This window comes from Papio anubis, chromosome 11, assembly GCF_008728515.1.
Source record: "Papio anubis isolate 15944 chromosome 11, Panubis1.0, whole genome shotgun sequence".
Taxonomy (NCBI): Eukaryota; Metazoa; Chordata; class Mammalia; order Primates; family Cercopithecidae; genus Papio; species Papio anubis.
This window is the reverse complement of record NC_044986.1, coordinates 102,768,761-102,786,001: the sequence shown is the minus strand read 5'-3', so window position 1 is coordinate 102,786,001 and position 17,241 is coordinate 102,768,761. Positions and strand designations below refer to the sequence as shown.

Below are 17,241 nucleotides of genomic sequence, written 5' to 3'. Positions count from 1 at the left end.
TCAGTAGCTGGTTGTTAATTATGTACCAGTCACAGCACTAAAGGCAGAGGCACAGCAGAGAGTAACACACAGGAGATCCTTAAGGTTGACAGTCTGGCACGGAACAAAGACACTTCACAAGCAATTACATAATTAAATACAGAATGTGTTGAGTGCTATGATAAGAAGCTTGCAAACAGTGCCCAAAAAGAAGTATGCAAAAAATTTACTTATGGAAGTATATTGAAATGCAAGGTGAGGATATAGTTATAAATGCTAAATGAAGAACAAGGTCTTTGCTGAGTCTTAAAAAACCACTAAAGGTAGGAATTTTCCCATTGTGAAGGAAAATGAAGCATGTGTCTGGCAGATAAAAATGTCCCTGTCATTAGAAAAGTTAATCCACCAACTGGAATTTACTACAGATTCTCTGAACTCTCTCTTAGGACCATCTGACCTTCGTCTATTCAGCTATGACCACATCAAATAAACTTTGGATTACTTTAATACATGCCCAGGTGTCCTGAATACCAGATTAGAATTTTCCAGTTTCTAGAAAGCTTTATAATGTGAGCATAAACAGTCCTAGGCCTGATCCCTCTAAGGTGACCTGAAAATTGAGGAAACAGGCCCTCAGAGCTGGAAACACAGACTGGGAAGCCAAGGTGATCCCCACTCCTTGCACACAGCAGCTGAAGCTAGTCTTGCCCACAACCATAGTACCAAAAACAAAAACTCACCTGGTACATTCCTTTGATAACAGCTATGGCATCGGCTAACTGCTGATTGAAGGATTTTCTCATCTTATCCTCATTCTGCAAATAAAAATAAACGCAATAAGCACCATAATGTATTTCCAAATATGACCCACACCTACTAGGGAGGGACTCAGTAAAAAAACATCATCTGAATCATCACAATCTCTTGAAAACTTCAATTCATAATCATTTCTCTCACCCTGTAGCTATTATGACACATTTTATTTTTACTTATACTCAACCAAAAGCCATAGAGAGATCATATGGATAAAATATATACAGATAATTTGAACACTTCATTTCATTTTTCACTTGAGTAAAGTCTTTTAGTGCCTTCCTAAAACTGCTTTTAAAAGTTGTAAAGTCTATTTGTGATGCCTATCTTCTTCTAGTCCTTGTACTTTTTGAATGGAATATGCTCATGAAAAGAAATCTATAGTGCTAATCTGCAAACTAGAGTTATTTTCTGATTAATCAAATAATTTGATTAGATCTGTTTAGATTAACAATAGAAGAGAGTGCATTTAAAAAAAAAATACTCATGATTCTGATATCAATTCTGATCTCAGCATGGAGTATAAACAACAAATAGGCTTTATCCTTTTCTAAAAAAAATTTATTTTTAAATTTATTTTGCAGAGATGGGGTATTGCTTTGTTGCCCAGGCTGATCTCGAACTCCTGGGCTCAGACTATCCTCCCGCTTCAACCTTTCAAAGTGCTGGGATTACAGGCCTGAGCCATCGCCTCCCAGCCTCAAATAGGCTTTAGAGTCAGATGGTATTGAATTTAAATATCATTGTGCCCTTTACTACCTGTCTGACCTTAAGCAAGTTACTTAACCTTGGCAGGCTGTTTCTTGATCTGTAAATCACAGACAATAGGATTTCTATCTTCACATTTTGAGAGATTTAAAGGGTAAATATATTTTAAAGGCTTAGCATGGTACTTAACATGGTGTGGTCAGCAAAAGATGGTTTTTGTTTGTTTGTTTTTATGGCACAGAAATAATAGTAATGTCCATTTGTTTTGTTTTTTGTTTTTCTGAGATGGGGGTCTCGACTTATCACCCAGGCTAGAGTACAGCGGTGTGATCATAGCTCACTGAAGCCTTGAACTCCTGGGCTCGAGTGATTCCCCTGTCTCAGACTCCTAAGTAGCTGGGGACTACAGGTCTGCAACACCACATCTGGCTCATGCTTTTATTCTTTGAAAAGACAAGGTCTCACTATGTTGCCCAAGCTGGTCTTAAACTCCCAGCTTCAAGCCAGGCTCCCATCCTGGCTTCCCAAAGTGGCAGGATTAGAGGCATGTGTGCTTGGCCTCTCTTGTTTTTTAACTGGTGACCTTGAACAAGTTATTAGCCTTTCTGTGCCTCAGTTTTCTCATCTGTAAAAGAGGGAAAATAATTGTGCCTACTTCGTAAGGTGAATGTGAGAATTAAATCAGTTCATATGCTAAGTACTTACACAAGTCCCTGACACATAGTGAAGCTCTATGTATTAATTACCACGTAAGATACAACTAATGCAAATTACACTGCCCTCACAAGTTACTAAATTCTAAACTGCACTGCATACACATCTAGCACAGTATCGACCCACACATAAAACAAAAGAAGTAAGAGAACATTTACCTGTTGATAATGCTTTTCAATTTCCAGGATCCTGTCATGTAGAATGTTGAAGAGACTCAAAGATTCCTCTTTCAGTCGGTCCTCAAACTTCAACTGAAGCAATTGTTTGAGGAACCCAAAATCCACCTGGAGGGATTTCATCATCTAAAAATGGAAAATATTATCCTTAGCAAACTAACGTAGGAACAGAAAACCAAATACTGCATGTTGTCACTTGGTAAGTGGGAGCAAAATGATGAGAACTCAGGCACACAAAGAGGGAAGCAACACACACCGGGGCCTACTTAGGGCGGTGAGCGGGAGGAGGGAGAGGATCAGGGAAAATAACTAATGGGAACTAGTGTTAGTATCTGGGTGATGAAATAATCTGTACAACAAACCCCTGTGACATGAGTTTACCTATGTAACAAACCTGCATATGTACCCCTAAACCTAAAAGTTAAATATATATATATATACACACACACATTAAATAAAAAATGGAAAAAATATACATTATTATAGAGAGTAAAGGTCCTCTGTGTAAAGATTCCAACACATTCTCTGGTTCTGGACATATAAGCTGGGTTCCTGGTCAGAGGTCTGTCCTGATTTTTAAGATGATTGTATGCATTGTGGAATTCCAGTAATTCCATCCTAGGTGACCAGGCTTTCAAAATGACAATTAATTTGCCAAACTAAGATACGCTGATGGACTAAAAGACGAGAGTTTCCTAGCAGTTTCTTCCCACACAGAAGAAAATATCTGTGTTTATATTGGCCTTCTGTCATACCTCAAAAGGTATAGTTCTCAAGATGTGGATTTCAGATCAGAAAACAGAGGCAAGAATCATCATTTGCTGAGAATCTACTAGCACAAGCATTTAAATATGTAACCAGCATGTTGACTAAGAACCATTTGTAATAATTAAAACACAGTGTATTTTTATCTACCCCCATCTATTTAAAATGTATTCACTAGGGCTCCCACCTGTAATCCCAACACTTTGGGAGGGTAAGGTGGGTGAATCAGGTGAGCCCAGGAGTTTGAAACCAGCCTGGACAATATAGTGAGACTCCATCTCTTCAAAAACTGAAAAGAAGAAAAAAAGAGAGATCTAAAAAAAAATGTATTCTCTATGTAATCTTCCCCTGCTCTGAATGGAAATGACAAAATCCCATGACTTTTCTATTCATTCTTGGGAACATAGTCCTACTATCGCTACAAATACAGCCTCAGAGTAGCATTTAGAATATAACTACCAGGTGAGGTGGCTCATGCCTGTAATCCCAACACTTTGGGAGGCTGAGGTGGGCAGATCACCTGAAGTCAGGAGTTTGAGACCAACCTGGCTGACATGGTGAAACCCTGTCTCTACTAAAAATACAAAAAATTAGCCGTGTGGCAGCGTGCCCCTGTAATCCCAGCCACTTGGGAACTTGAACCCGGGAGATGGAGGTTGCAGTGAGCCAAGATCGCACCACTGCACTCCAGCCTGGGCAGCAGAGCAAGACTCCGTCTAAATACACACACACACACACACACACACACACGTGTATATATGTATATATAATATATACATTACATATATATGAGTTAAAATGCTTCCAACTTCATTCATAAGGTTTTTCCCTTTGTTGAGAGTAATGAAAAAGAGTGATTCACCTTTGAGCTCTCTCTGCTCACCCCCTTACCAGCACCCAAGTGGTTGTATCTCCACAAGGAACAAGGCAGCAGGGATAGAGGGGCAAGGATGTTCCTACCTGGTGGGGTGGCTTCACCATGGTGCTACAGGGCAGAAGAACTAACTTCTCTTCTTCCCTTGGGCACTGATGTAGCTTCTCTAGAGATTCTGATTACTGGGACCCTCTCTTTTGTAGATGTATCTTGACCTAAGCAGATGCTTCTCTACTCTGAGTGGTCACTTGCTACTCCTTCCTTAGGTTCTATGAATCTGGAGTTCACCTCTTTCTTCTCCCTGCTGTTAGGGGTCCTTTGTTCTTCCAGATCACTCTACTGGACAGGACCCAAAATCACCCCACACTGGTTTCACCTCTCTCTCTCTCAGGGCCACATATGATTTACGGGAAACAATTACACATCCTTTACCCCAATAACTCTGGAAGTGCAGACTGATCCCAATCAAGTCATTCTATCTTCTCATCACAGCCCCCTTTTGCTTCCTCAAGCATGAGTCAAGCACCAGTCCTTTGTGTCTTCTAAGGACAGCAAATACATCCAAGCTCCATTGAAGCCTGCCTTCCTAGCTTTGAGTTGAGGAGGATTGCTTCTGCTGCCCTTCTCCCATAAGAACCATGGCAATAGTTCTTTCTAGAGTCAGCTTCAGCAGTTTTTTCTCTTCAGTCCCTGACCTTATTTATTGTCCTTGATCTGATTCAAAAGCTGAGAGACATTCATCTAATGTGAAACATGCCCCTTGCAAAATCTGCAAATGGTTTCTAACTCACAGTTAGTTTGGAACTTGATGCCTGGTGTACTGGTATCCTGGGAAGACTTTCATTTTAGTATCCTCATACTGTATAGGAGGTTTTATTTTACAGGTGAGAATATCAAGACTTTGAGAAGTCAAGTGACAGTGTTTGGGTGGGGTCCCAGATGAAAAAAAATCAGAAAGACAAACTCTAAAATCACAGTAAAAGCTTTGAACAAGCCAGGCATGATGGCTTATGTCTGTAATTCCAGCACTTTGGGAGGCCAAGGAGGAAGGGCCACTTGAGGCCAGCAGTTAAGACCCACCTAACAATATAGTAAGACCTCATCTCTACAAAAAATTTAAAAATTAGTCAGGCATGGTGGTGTGTAGCCTGTAGTCTCAGCTACTTGGGAGGCTGAGATGAGAGGATCACTTGAGCCTAGGAGTTTGGGGCTGCTGTGAGCTATGATTGTGTTACTGCACTCCACCCTGGGCAAGAGAGGGAGACCCTGTCTCATAAACAAAAAAACAAAAAACAAAAATGAAACCCACCTCTGAACAAACCTCTGGCTCATCCCTGAGAGATACATACATGGGGCAGACTGCAAATAGCCCAGCTAGAGATAATAGAACAAAACCAAGATTTGGCCTGAAAAAAATAAAAAAATAAAAAAAGACATAATTTTCTGTTTTAATCCAAACAGGTTAATTGTGTGGGGGAAAATAAAAACAAACAAACAAACAACAACAAAAAAAAAACCACCACCACCAACAAAAAACCCTCAGCATTCTTTAGGGGAATGTATCAGAACCCAGAAGATAACATCCACACAGTCTACAATATAATCCAAATTACTTGGATTGTATACAAAAACAGGAAAATGTGATTCAGTCTCAAGAAAAAAGATGATTGAAACCAATTCCAATATTACCAAAATGTCAGAATTGCCAAAGATGTTAAAGCAGTTATTATAACTATACATGAAGAAGTAAAGAAAAATATGCTGTAATAAATGAAAAAAGGAAATACCACCAAACAGAAAATTTTGAAAAAGAAAACAAATTCCTGAGTTGAAAAATATAACATCCAAAATTAAAACTTCACTGAAAGTACTTAATAGAAGAACAAAGATGGCAGAAAAAAACTGTGAACTTGAAGATGTATCAAATAAAAAACATAAAGCCGAAAGATTTTTAAAAGTTTACAAAATGGACAGAGTTTAGGGACTCATGAGTTAATAACGAGAAGTCTAACATACAAGTAATTGGAATTGCAGAAGGAGAGGATAGAAAAAGTGGGGTACAACAAATATTTGAAGATATATTTAGTGGCTCCAAATCTCCCAAATTTGGTGAAATATGCAGATTATAGATGCTTAATTTATTTATCCAAGCAGGATAAATACATCGAAACCACACTTAGGTACATAATAATCAAGCTGTTGAAAACCAAAGATTAAAAGAAAATGCTGAAAGCAGACAGAAAAGAAATAGCTACATACAGGGGAATAACATTTGGAATGACTAATAATGGTTATTTTCTTAGACATTATTAAAGCCTGCAGAGCAATTGTAAAGTGAGAAAACAAAACAAAACACAACTTGTCAACCCGGAATTCTATATTCAATGTAAAAACATTTTAAATAAAGAAAACAGAATTCATTGCCAAAATACCTACAGTAGGAGAATAGCTAAATAAAGTTTTTTGGGCTAAAGAGAAATAATTCGGGCTGGAAAGCTAGATCTTCAGGAAAGAATCAAGAGCAAAGGAAGATAAACATCTAGGTATATATAAAATACTAGCTTTCCTCTTATTAGCTTAAAATTTATAGCACTGTTATGAGTTTATAATGTATGTATAATAGATGCAATACATATGATACTCAGCATAAAAGATGGGAGGGTGGTAAACAGTTAGAAGGTTATTGTGTTTTACATGAAGTTGTGCAATATTAATGCTAAGTACACTATAATCCTTGCTGAACAAAGGATCAAAAGATCTTTAGAAATAACGAAAATTAAATGCAGAAAGAAGTACTGAGATATGGGAAAGAATGATGAGCAAATAAATTGGTAAATGTGAGTAAATCTAAACAAGCATTAATTGTATAAAACAATATGAAGAGTTAACTGCAAAAATATTAGGAGAAAACAACTGAAATACTTGATAATAATAATATAAAAGACAGAAGGACACGATTAGAGATAAAGGTTCTACATTTCTTGTACTGTATGGTAGAAATTACAAATTCTAGTCAACTGTTGAATGTTCAAATTTGAGATTAATCATTAAAAGTATAAAGATAAAATAGTTAATTACTAGTAGAGAAGAGAATAGAAACTAAAGAAAAGTTAATACAATCACTGGAGAGTAGGGAAGGAGAAAAAAGAGGTATTGAAAAAATAAGATAAAGAGAAATTTAAAAACAAGTTGGCAGAAAAATAATTTATCAGTAGTCAAAATTAATACTAATAGAATAAATTAGCTATTAAAAGAGATTATTAGATTGGATTTTTCAAAACCATATACAATTTATAAGAGATAATCTAAGATACAACACAGAAATAATGTCAGTGTAGAAAAGAGAAAGATTTGCCAGGTAAATACTAGCCTAGAGAATGTTGATACAGATAAATTAACATTGAACAAAAAGGACAATATGGCAAAAGTCTTCATATAGAAAAAATATATGAATCCAATAATTAATACAGATTTTAAAAAAAATTTCCTGGCCAGGCATGTTGGCTCACAACTGTAATCCCAGCACTCTGGGAGGCTAAGGTGGGCAGATCACGAGGTCAGGAGTTTGAGACCAGCCTGGCCAACATGGTGAAACCCTATCTCTACTAAAAATACAAAAATTAGCCAGGCAAGGTGGCGTGCACCTGTAATCCCAGCTACTCGGGAGGCTGAGACAGGAGAATTGCTTGAACCTGGGAGGTGGAGGTTGCAGTGAGCCGAGATCGCACCACCGCGCTCCAGCCTGGGTGACAGGGCAAGACTCCAACTCAGGGAAAAAACAAAACAAAACAAAAAAATTCCTGTATTTGTGGCACAATGACAAAGACTGACCTCAGACAAAGCCTCAACACAAATTGCAACAAACACCAAATAATTTGTTTCAAAAGGACTGTGTTCTCCAACAACAAAGCACTGAAGTATCAGCTATATAAAAATATTCTAAAAAGCATCTTTGCAAATTTAATAACTTTCTTATTATACAGTTGACATGAACAAATTAAAAGAATTAATGAAAAATTTGAGTATTTAAGTTTAAATACTAATAAAAATACTGTATTTCAAAGTTTGTAGAAGCTAAAAATGTAGTTAGTGGGAAATTTGCAGTTTTAACTGCCTACAAAAGAGAAGAAGAAAGCCTCAAAATCTATGATCTATAGGCATTGGTAGCTGTCAGCCCAATATCTGGTATCATGGTTCTTCTTTACTGATGGAACCACGACATTGTCAAGGGCAGCAATGTGCAAAGCTAAAATACTTGTCCAAAGCTCCTTGTAATTCAAGGGGTCATGCGATACACTTACGGCCAAAGAAACATATGGCAAGGCTTTCTATGGAAAGTTCTTGCTTTCCTAAGATAGCTACTACCACACCTCCCTAATTCTCCCATATTCTCCTTCCATGGAGGCTGGAAGGGGAGCAGCCATCTTGCTACTGAATCAGAACTAGGGCAACAAAAGCCAGGCACTAATCGTGGAGATGTGAGAAGATAAAATGAATCTACATCACACAGATTGGAGAGCTACTGCACTAACTCTGGATTCTCTAACTCTACACCTCTTGCAGCCAATGTAGTTGTTTTTTCTAAACACGGAGCTATATGCTATCCTAATTGATACCCAGCTCCAACTCAAGAAATTAAAAAAAAAGAAAAACAAGCCAGGCATGGTGGCTCACACCTGTAATCCTAGCTCTTTGAGAAGCTGAGGCAGGAGGATCGCTTAAGCTTAGAAATTTGAGGCCAGCCTGGGCAACATAGTGATACCCCATCTCTACAAAAAATTTTAAAAATTAGCCAGGTGTGGTGTCATGTGCCTGTAGTTCCAGCTACTCAAGTGGCTGAGGCAGGAGGATCACTTGAGCCCAGGAGGTCAAGGCTGCAGTGAGCCGTGATTCTGCCACTACACTCCAGCCTGGGCAACAAGGTGGACCCTATCTTATAAAACAAACAGAAAAAAAAAAAAAATTAAGAAAAGAAAGAGTAAACAGAAAGAAAGAAAGAATAATAAATATAAGAAAATAAATTTATGAAGTAGAAAATAAAGATACAATAAAGAAGATTAATACACACTAAAATTGGGGGTCTGAAAAAAAACCTAATGAAATAGACAATTCTGCCAAAAGTCACTAACAAAAAAAGAGAGGAGGTATGCAGACAATACCAGACAATATTAAACATTTAAAAAGGAATACAACTACAAATATAATACTGAAAAATAATAAGACAATAAACATTATACCCAAAATTTGAAGATTTAACAGAAATACTTTTACAGAAAAACATAACATCAAAACTGACCCAGAATATTTAATAAAATGGGAATACATACATAACAAAATAACAATAGCTATAAAAATAAGCAGTTTTACATGCAAGTTCTAACAAACATTGAAGAAATAGATATTCCCAATCTTATGTGAAGTATTCCAGAGACTAGACTAGGGAATACTTCTCATCTTATGAGGATACTGTGACCTTGGTACCAAGACTGAACAACAATAGTATAAGAAAAGAGTATTATAGGGTAAAGTCAGGAAGACCACGAACCAACCAGCAGGAACCAACTCCAGACACACTGGGAAGAAAAGGGAAGACCCTATCTCTACCAAAAATTTAAAAATTAGTTGGGCAAGGTGGTGCACTCCTGAAATCCCAGCTACTCAGCAGGCTGAGGTGGGAGGATTGCTTGATCCCAGGAGTTCAAGGTCACAGTGAGTTATGATTATCACTGCACTCCAGCTTGGGCAACAGAACAAGACCCTGTCTCAAAAAAAAAAAAAAAAAAAAAAAGAGAGAGAGAGAGAGAAAAGAAAAGAAAAAATTATAGGGCAATCTCACTTCAAACAGATGAAAATAAATCCTCAATAAAATAATAGCAAATAATGTAGAAATGCAAAAAAGAAATATTATGATCCAATGATCCAGTTGGGTTTATTTCAGGAGGTAAAGGATGGTTTACTATTCAAAAACGAAATTTTACCACATCATCAGATAATGGAGAAAAGCCATGAAAAGTATTCAAACCCAGTCATACATGATTTTTTAAAATGTATTTGATTAATTAGAAATAGAAGAAGACATCCTTAATCTAACATTTGTATCAAATTTTGGTTCAGCTATAACAAAAAATCCAAATAGCCAGGTTTGGTGGCTCATGCCTGTATTCCCAACACTTTGGGAGGCCAAGGCAGGACGATCACTTGAGGCCAGGGATTTAGGACCAGTCTGGGCAACATATTGAGACCCTGTCTCTACAAAAAAGTAGAAAAAATATTAGCCAGCTGTGGTGGCACACACCTGTAGTCCCAGCTACCCAGCAGGCTGAGGTGGGAGGATCACTTGAGCCCAGGAAGTCAAGGCTGTTGTCACCTATGATCCTGCCACTGTACTCCAGTCTACGTGACAGAGTGAGACCCTGTCTAAAAAATAAATAAATAAATAAATAAATAAATAAATAAATAAATAAAATCTAAGTAACATAAGCATAAATGAGAAATAAGTTAATTTCTCGCCCTAGAAATCTACCTAAGCAATCAATGGGTGAAATGATCTAAGACTCTTCCGTTTTATTACTCTGCTGTATACTGTTTCAACCTCATGGTCCAAACAGTAGGATTCATGCTCCAGCAGAAGAAGTAAGAAAAGGAAAACAGGAAAAAAGGAAGCAAAACCAGGAAGGGAAGGGGAGGGAAACTGGGAAGGGAAGGGGAGGGAAACCAGCAAGGGAGGGAAGGGGAAGGAAACCAGGAAGAAAGGGGAGGGGAGGGAAACCGGGAAAAGAAGGGAGGGGAGAGAAACAGGGAAAGGAGGGGAGGAGAGAAAAAGGGAGGGGACTGGAAGGGACACCAGGACAGGAAGTGAAGGGAACCGAGACAGGAACCGGAAGGAAAGGGAAGGGAACCAAGAAGGGAACCAGGATGGGAACTGGTGACAGGTGAGGCCAGTTGGACTTCCTGGATCCAGTGGGGACTTGGGGAGCTTTCCTGTCTTACAAGAGGATTGTAAAACGTACCAATCAGCACTCCGTAAAACGCACCAAACAGCGCTCTGTAAAACACACAAATCAGCGGGATTCTAAAAGTAGCCAATCACCGGGAGGATTGAAAAAAGGGCACTTTGATAGGACAGAAATGGAACACATGGGAGGGTACAATAAGGGAATAAAAGCTGGCAGTGGCCCATGCCCTCCCACCCCCTCTTCCACAGGATGGAAGCTTTGTCCTTTTGCTCTTCACAATAAACCTTGCTACTGCTCACTCTTTGGGTTCGTGCCATCTTTAAGAGCTGTAACACTCACCACAAAAGTCTGTGGCTTCATTCTTGAAGTCAGGAAGACCACGAACCCACCAGCAGGAACCAACTCCAGCCACACCGGGAAGAAAAGGGAAGGGAACTCGGACAGGAACCGGGAAGGGAAGGGAACCAGGATGGGAACCGCGGCAAGAACTGGCAAGGGAAGGAAAGGGAACCAGAACAGGAACCAGGATGGGAACTGGGAAAATAAGAGAACTGGGAAGGAAAAGCCGGAACGGAAGGAAATAGGAAGGGAGGAACTGGAGGAAGGAAATGGAAGGAGGAAGGATGGAATGGAAGGGAATGGAAGGGAATGGAAGGAATGGAAGGAAGGGATGGGAATGGAATGGAAGGAATGGAACAGGAAGGAAGGAAGGGTGGAAGGAACGGAATGGAAGGGAACAGGAAGAAGGAAGGATGGAATGAAAGGAATGGAATGGAATGGAATGGAACAGGAATGGACGGAACTGGATGGAATGGAAGGAAGGAACAAGGAATGGAAGGAAGGAAACCGAAGGAGGAAGGACATGGAAGGGAGGGGAGGGACGGAAAGGAACCCGGACGGAACCTGGAATGGAACGGAGGGGATGGAAGGAATGGAGGAAACGGGGGAAACGGAAATGGAATGGAAGGGAAGGGAAAGGATGGAATGGAAGGGATGGAACCGGACGGGAACTGGGAAAAGAAGGGAAGGACTGGAACTGGATGGACTGAAAGAAGGGAACAGGAAATAGAGGAATGGAAGGGAAGAAGGAACTGGACGGAATAAAGGAAGGAAGAAACAATGGAATGGAAGGAAAGGAAGGGAACCGGATGGAATGGAAGGAATGGAATGGGAGGAAGGGAATGGATGGAAGGAAACCGGAAGGAAGGAGGGAAACCAGGATGGAGAAGGGAATGGAGGAAGGAAGGAAGAAGAGGGAACCGGAAGGGGAGGGGACTGGAAGGAATGGAATTGGAATGAAGGAATGGAAGGGAAGGAAGGAAGTGGAGGGAGGATTGGACGGGAAGGGAATGGAAGGAAGGGACTGGAATGGAAAGGAAGGAAAGGAAGGAAGGAATGGATGGAATGGACGGAAACCGGAAGGAAGGAATGGATGGAGGGAATGGAAGGAATGGAAGGAAGGAAGGGAATGGATGGAAGGAACCATGGAAGAAGGAAGGAAGGAAGGAAGGAAGGAATGGAAGGAGGGAAGGAATGGAAACCAGCCCCGGAGCTGCCATAGACCATTTCCATCTGAATCCTACTGACCATAACATGGTCATTTGGACACACTTACTTACAAGAGTAAAATAAAATGTTTCTGAAAGTATAAAAGAAGACAATAAATTGGCAAATATGTAGGAAAGAGACATTCTCAAAAGTTAGTAGCAGGAGTGTAAATTGGTACAATCTCTATGCAGGGCACTTTGGCAATATCCTTCAAAATGACTAATGCATACATCCTCTGACTCAGAAATTCCACTTTTAAGAATTTACATCACAGATTTACTGGCATATGAGTATGTGCAGGACTATTCATCACAGTAAAATATTAGAAATGACCAAAATGTCCATCAATATGGAAAGCTAAATATATGATGCACATTTTGTGATGTAATGTACTTGTGAAATAAATGAGGAAGCTCTATGTGTCAATATGAAACGACTTCCAAGTGTAAAAACAAAATCAAGGTAGACAAGAGTATTTATAGTGTTATGCTACCTCATGTGACAGCTTTATTGATTAGGGTTTTTAATAATAACTCTTCATCTCCAACGTACATGCAATACTATGTTCCTTTACAATCAAAAAAGATCCAGGCCAGGCACGATGGCTCACGCCTGTAATCTCAGTATTTTGGGAGACTGAGGTGGGTGGATTGCTTGAACCCAGTAGTTCCATACTAGCCTGAAAAACATGGCAAAATCCCATCTCTACAAAACATACAAAAAATTAGGTGGGCATGGTGGCACACACTTGTAGTCCCAGATACTTGTGAGGCTGAAGTGGGAGGATCACCTGAATCCTGGAGGTGGAGGCTACAGTGAGCTATGATCACACCCCTGTACTCCAGCCTAGGTGACAGAGTAAGACACTGTCTCAAAAAAAAAAAAAAAAAAAAAAAAAAAAAATTCAAAGAAAATTTAACAAAATGTCAAAATTTGGCAAAGTTGAGATGGTGGGTTACACAGTTATCCATTATATATGCAAAAATGTTTGATAATTTTTTAAAGTATCAAAAATAGAAATGTTCACAGATGTCAAAAGAATTTCCAACCAGAGTAACAAAATACTTTACTAAACAAATTAACATACATGTAAGTATGACATAAATATAAGTAGCAGCTTATATTAATTTGTTGAAGCACAACTATCATTCAGCTGTTTGTCAAAGATGCTAACATTTTAAAAATTTTAGTTCACTTTTGTCTATGAAAGAAACATGAAGGCAATTAATGCCAAAAATTTTCTCAGAAGTTTCAAAACAAATTCAGATTTACCTGTGCTAACTTTTGCGTGGATGAACTCAATTCTTTTACTGACAGTATTTCACTGGAATCGGTTTGAGTGGCATGGTCTGCGCTGAAAAAGCCAATCTTTAAATCATCTGAAATGTTGAGTCTGAAAACAAAGGAAATGAAATGTGCTTTATGTCATATATATTTTCTTAGAAATAGATGTTAGTGTGTATTTTTTTGTGTAAATCATATCATATTTTAAGTATTCTAAGAGGTTGGTGAGGTGAGGAAGCCTCTGAATTAGCTCTTGTGATCTGGAGCTAATGAGGATAATGAGATTATCAAATTCCCTGGACTGAGGCATATTGCTCTATGAATACTCAACTGATTTCCACTTTTCTGAGATGATCAATTTATATATCTGCTTTTAATATCTTCCATACTGTTACTGCCTGTGCTACTGCTGGAAATCATCCTAGGTTATGCATGGGCCTATTCAGCAGAAATCCTTTAAGATAGTGGTTCTCAAAGTATGGGCTGAGGATCTCTGGGGTTCTGGGATACTCTTTTAGAAAATCTATGAGATCAAATTAATTTTATAATAGTATTAAGATTTTATTTGTCTTTTTTACTATCATTATGTCACAAATGGTCAATGGAGTTTTCCAGAGGCTACAGATTATACAGAAGCAGCTCTCTTCCATTAAGCCAGGCATGGAAAAGCTTTGCAAAATGTGAAACAGTGATATTCTTCTCATGAAAGTTTTTGTTTTAGAACAATACAGTTAGTTTTTCTTTAAAATATGCTGTTTCCAGCTACTTGAGAGGCTGATGCAGAAGGATTGCTTGAGCCCAGGAGGTTGAGGCTGCAGTAAGCTATGAATGCACCACCACACTCCAGCCTGGGCAACAGAAAGAGAACCTGTTTCAGAAAAATAAAATAAATAAAACCTGGTATTTATATTAACACATACCTGGTTTATCCTTATTTTAAATGAATCAATTTAAATATATTTTAATTTTCTTCTTTTAAATTTCTCATCTGGCAACTACCAATAGACAGGACCAACATAAACTACATCTCTTTGAGGGTGCCAATTTTTTAAGACTGTAGAGAGGTCTTGAAACCAACAAGTTTGAGAATTGCTTATTTAAGATGATCACACCGCCTTCCTATATTTGATTTTCAAACATTATTCCTGAAAAATGTGAATAGGCCAGGAGCAAGTGTTTGTAAATTCTTTCTACAGATTTCTAAGGACAGGCATCTCAAACAGCATTAAGAAGGCAATTTTCTGGATGCACTCTGTCAATTTGATCAAACTTACCACAACTGTTTCTAAAATGTCAGCTAAAATAAGAGAACCACAAAAGCCCAAGTAGAATTATCAGACTTCTCAGCGTAGGTGCCAAAGGCAGAATGTCTGTGCTTCTATCCCGCCTCTTCTGCTGACAAGAGCAGACCCCAATGCGGGGCACCCCATGGCAACTCCCCTCTTCTTGTATGCTGGCTGAACCTCAGATTTGTCCCCCACAGAACTCAGATGAAGTTGACCATATTCCCAGTGCCAAGTGTAACTCCAAGCTGGGCTACGCCCATCACAGTTATCCTACCCTCCTTGGCAGTGGATATCCAGGGATGGGTGTAGAACCCAGGTCTGAAGAGGGAGACATTAGGAAAGATTTGTTGGGAGCTAGTAAGAAAGCTTTTTAGACTCCCACAAAGGGAGCACCAGAGGAGAGTTTTCTTCTTTCACTCTGGATATTGCCAAGGGTGGAAGTAATGCCAAGAACTGGCACAGTCACTCGGTGACCACAAGGGGAGCGAGCCAGGGCATAGATGATGAGCTTTCAAAAAAGATGGAAATAGGTTGGGCACGATGGCTCATGCCTATAATCCCAGCACTTCGGGAGGCCAAGGTGGGAGAAGCACTTGAGATCAGAAGTTTGAGATCAGCCTGGCCAATATGGCGAAACCCCGCCTCAACTAAAAATAAAAAATTAGCCGGGTGTGGTAGCACGTGCCTGTAATCCCAGCTACTTGGGAGTCTGAGGGACAAGAATCGCTTGAACCTGGGGGGGCAGACGCTGCAATGAGCCGAGATCGCACCACTGCACTCCAGCCTGGGTGACACAGCAAGATTCTATCTCAAAAAAAAAAAAAAAGATGGAAATAAATTTGACTGATGACTTTGCTTGGCCATTGACTCAATTAGCTCTGAAACCTGTCATACCTCCAGTCTTCCTGTAATGTCACAGAGTAAATGCACCAATTGTTGGCAGTTTCTGTCAACTGTAGCTGAAAGCATCCTGACTGGTACTCTAGCTACATGGCATTAGATAAATTACTAAACCTTTCTGTGCCTTAGTTTCCTCTTATGGAAAATGATAGTCCCCACTTCATAGACTTACTGTGAGAATTTAGTGTGTTAATACTTAGAAGTATTTTGAATGATCCTTGATACAACAGTAAGCCCTCAAGAAATGTTACCCGTTATTGGTACTACAGTGGTGGTTGTTTCTACTGTCACTCTGATGTTTTGAAATGTCATAGGTTTTTCATCATATTTGGAAAAAACTATTAAAGCATAGCAATATCAACTAAGAAAGGCCATTTAATGTGAAAAGTCCTTGAAGTAAAATAAATAAATAAAATAAATATCAAAATAAAGATCTTCAATTAATCCCACAAAATTTTAAACTTTCCATACACTAATTACAGTAAACAAATAAAAATATGCTATATATTCTGAGGTAGTGATGAGCACCATTTCTCATTACATACACCCCATGTAACTTACTCATGTGTCACATATCTGCTAGTTAAATGTTCCCCCAAATACATCTGTACCTTAACAATACCCTCAGCCTAGGATTAAGTCTCCCCACAGTTGTACCTATCAAAACTATATGTAACCACTTTCTTTTCTACCTTCTTTTGCCTTCCATTCTCTTCCCTTCTCAGGGTGAAGGAATCAACATGGAGGTCAAGGAGATGGGTCCATAAAAAAAATTGGGAGTCATGCATAGAAGAACAGCAAGCCTGGTGGCTAAGAATGTGGGTCAGTTGGGGGAACAGGGGAAGCAGCACAGAGGTGGCACACAGAGAAGAGGACCACAATAGTGGGAGACCAGATACATTGAATGAGTAAGTAAATGTTCTCAAAATGACAGAAGTCAAGTTTTTCAGTTCTAGGAAAGATATTTACAAACATAGGGCAAGAGTAGACTAGAAAGTTCTCTGAGACAAGGGAATGGAATGGGAAGAATTGGTATGAATGCATGCTTTTATAAATATAGATACATAGATACATAAATAGTTGCAGGTGCATATGTGTGCACATATATATGTGAACATATATGTATGTGCATATATTTATACATATCTGTTTCTAGTTCTGTCCAATGAGAGGGCCTAGAAGAATGGCACCCCAGTAGTGATAAGCACATCTAACACTCAGATGTTGGTTTCTTTTCT

At 39.0% G+C, this 17,241-nt stretch overlaps 1 protein-coding gene across 1 annotated transcript in view; it reads right to left on the bottom strand.

Moving 5' to 3' along the window:
* C11H10orf67 (chromosome 11 C10orf67 homolog) overlaps window positions 1-17,241 on the bottom strand; it is a 140,447-nt gene that overhangs the window by 115,586 nt on the left and 7,620 nt on the right. The window contains exons 2-4 of the mRNA XM_017962595.2: window positions 13,806-13,926; window positions 2,373-2,516; window positions 720-794 (exon numbers count right to left, since the gene is read on the bottom strand). Coding sequence (XP_017818084.1) covers window positions 720-794; window positions 2,373-2,516; window positions 13,806-13,926 — 340 coding nt within the window. The remainder of the gene's footprint in view (window positions 1-719; window positions 795-2,372; window positions 2,517-13,805; window positions 13,927-17,241) is intronic.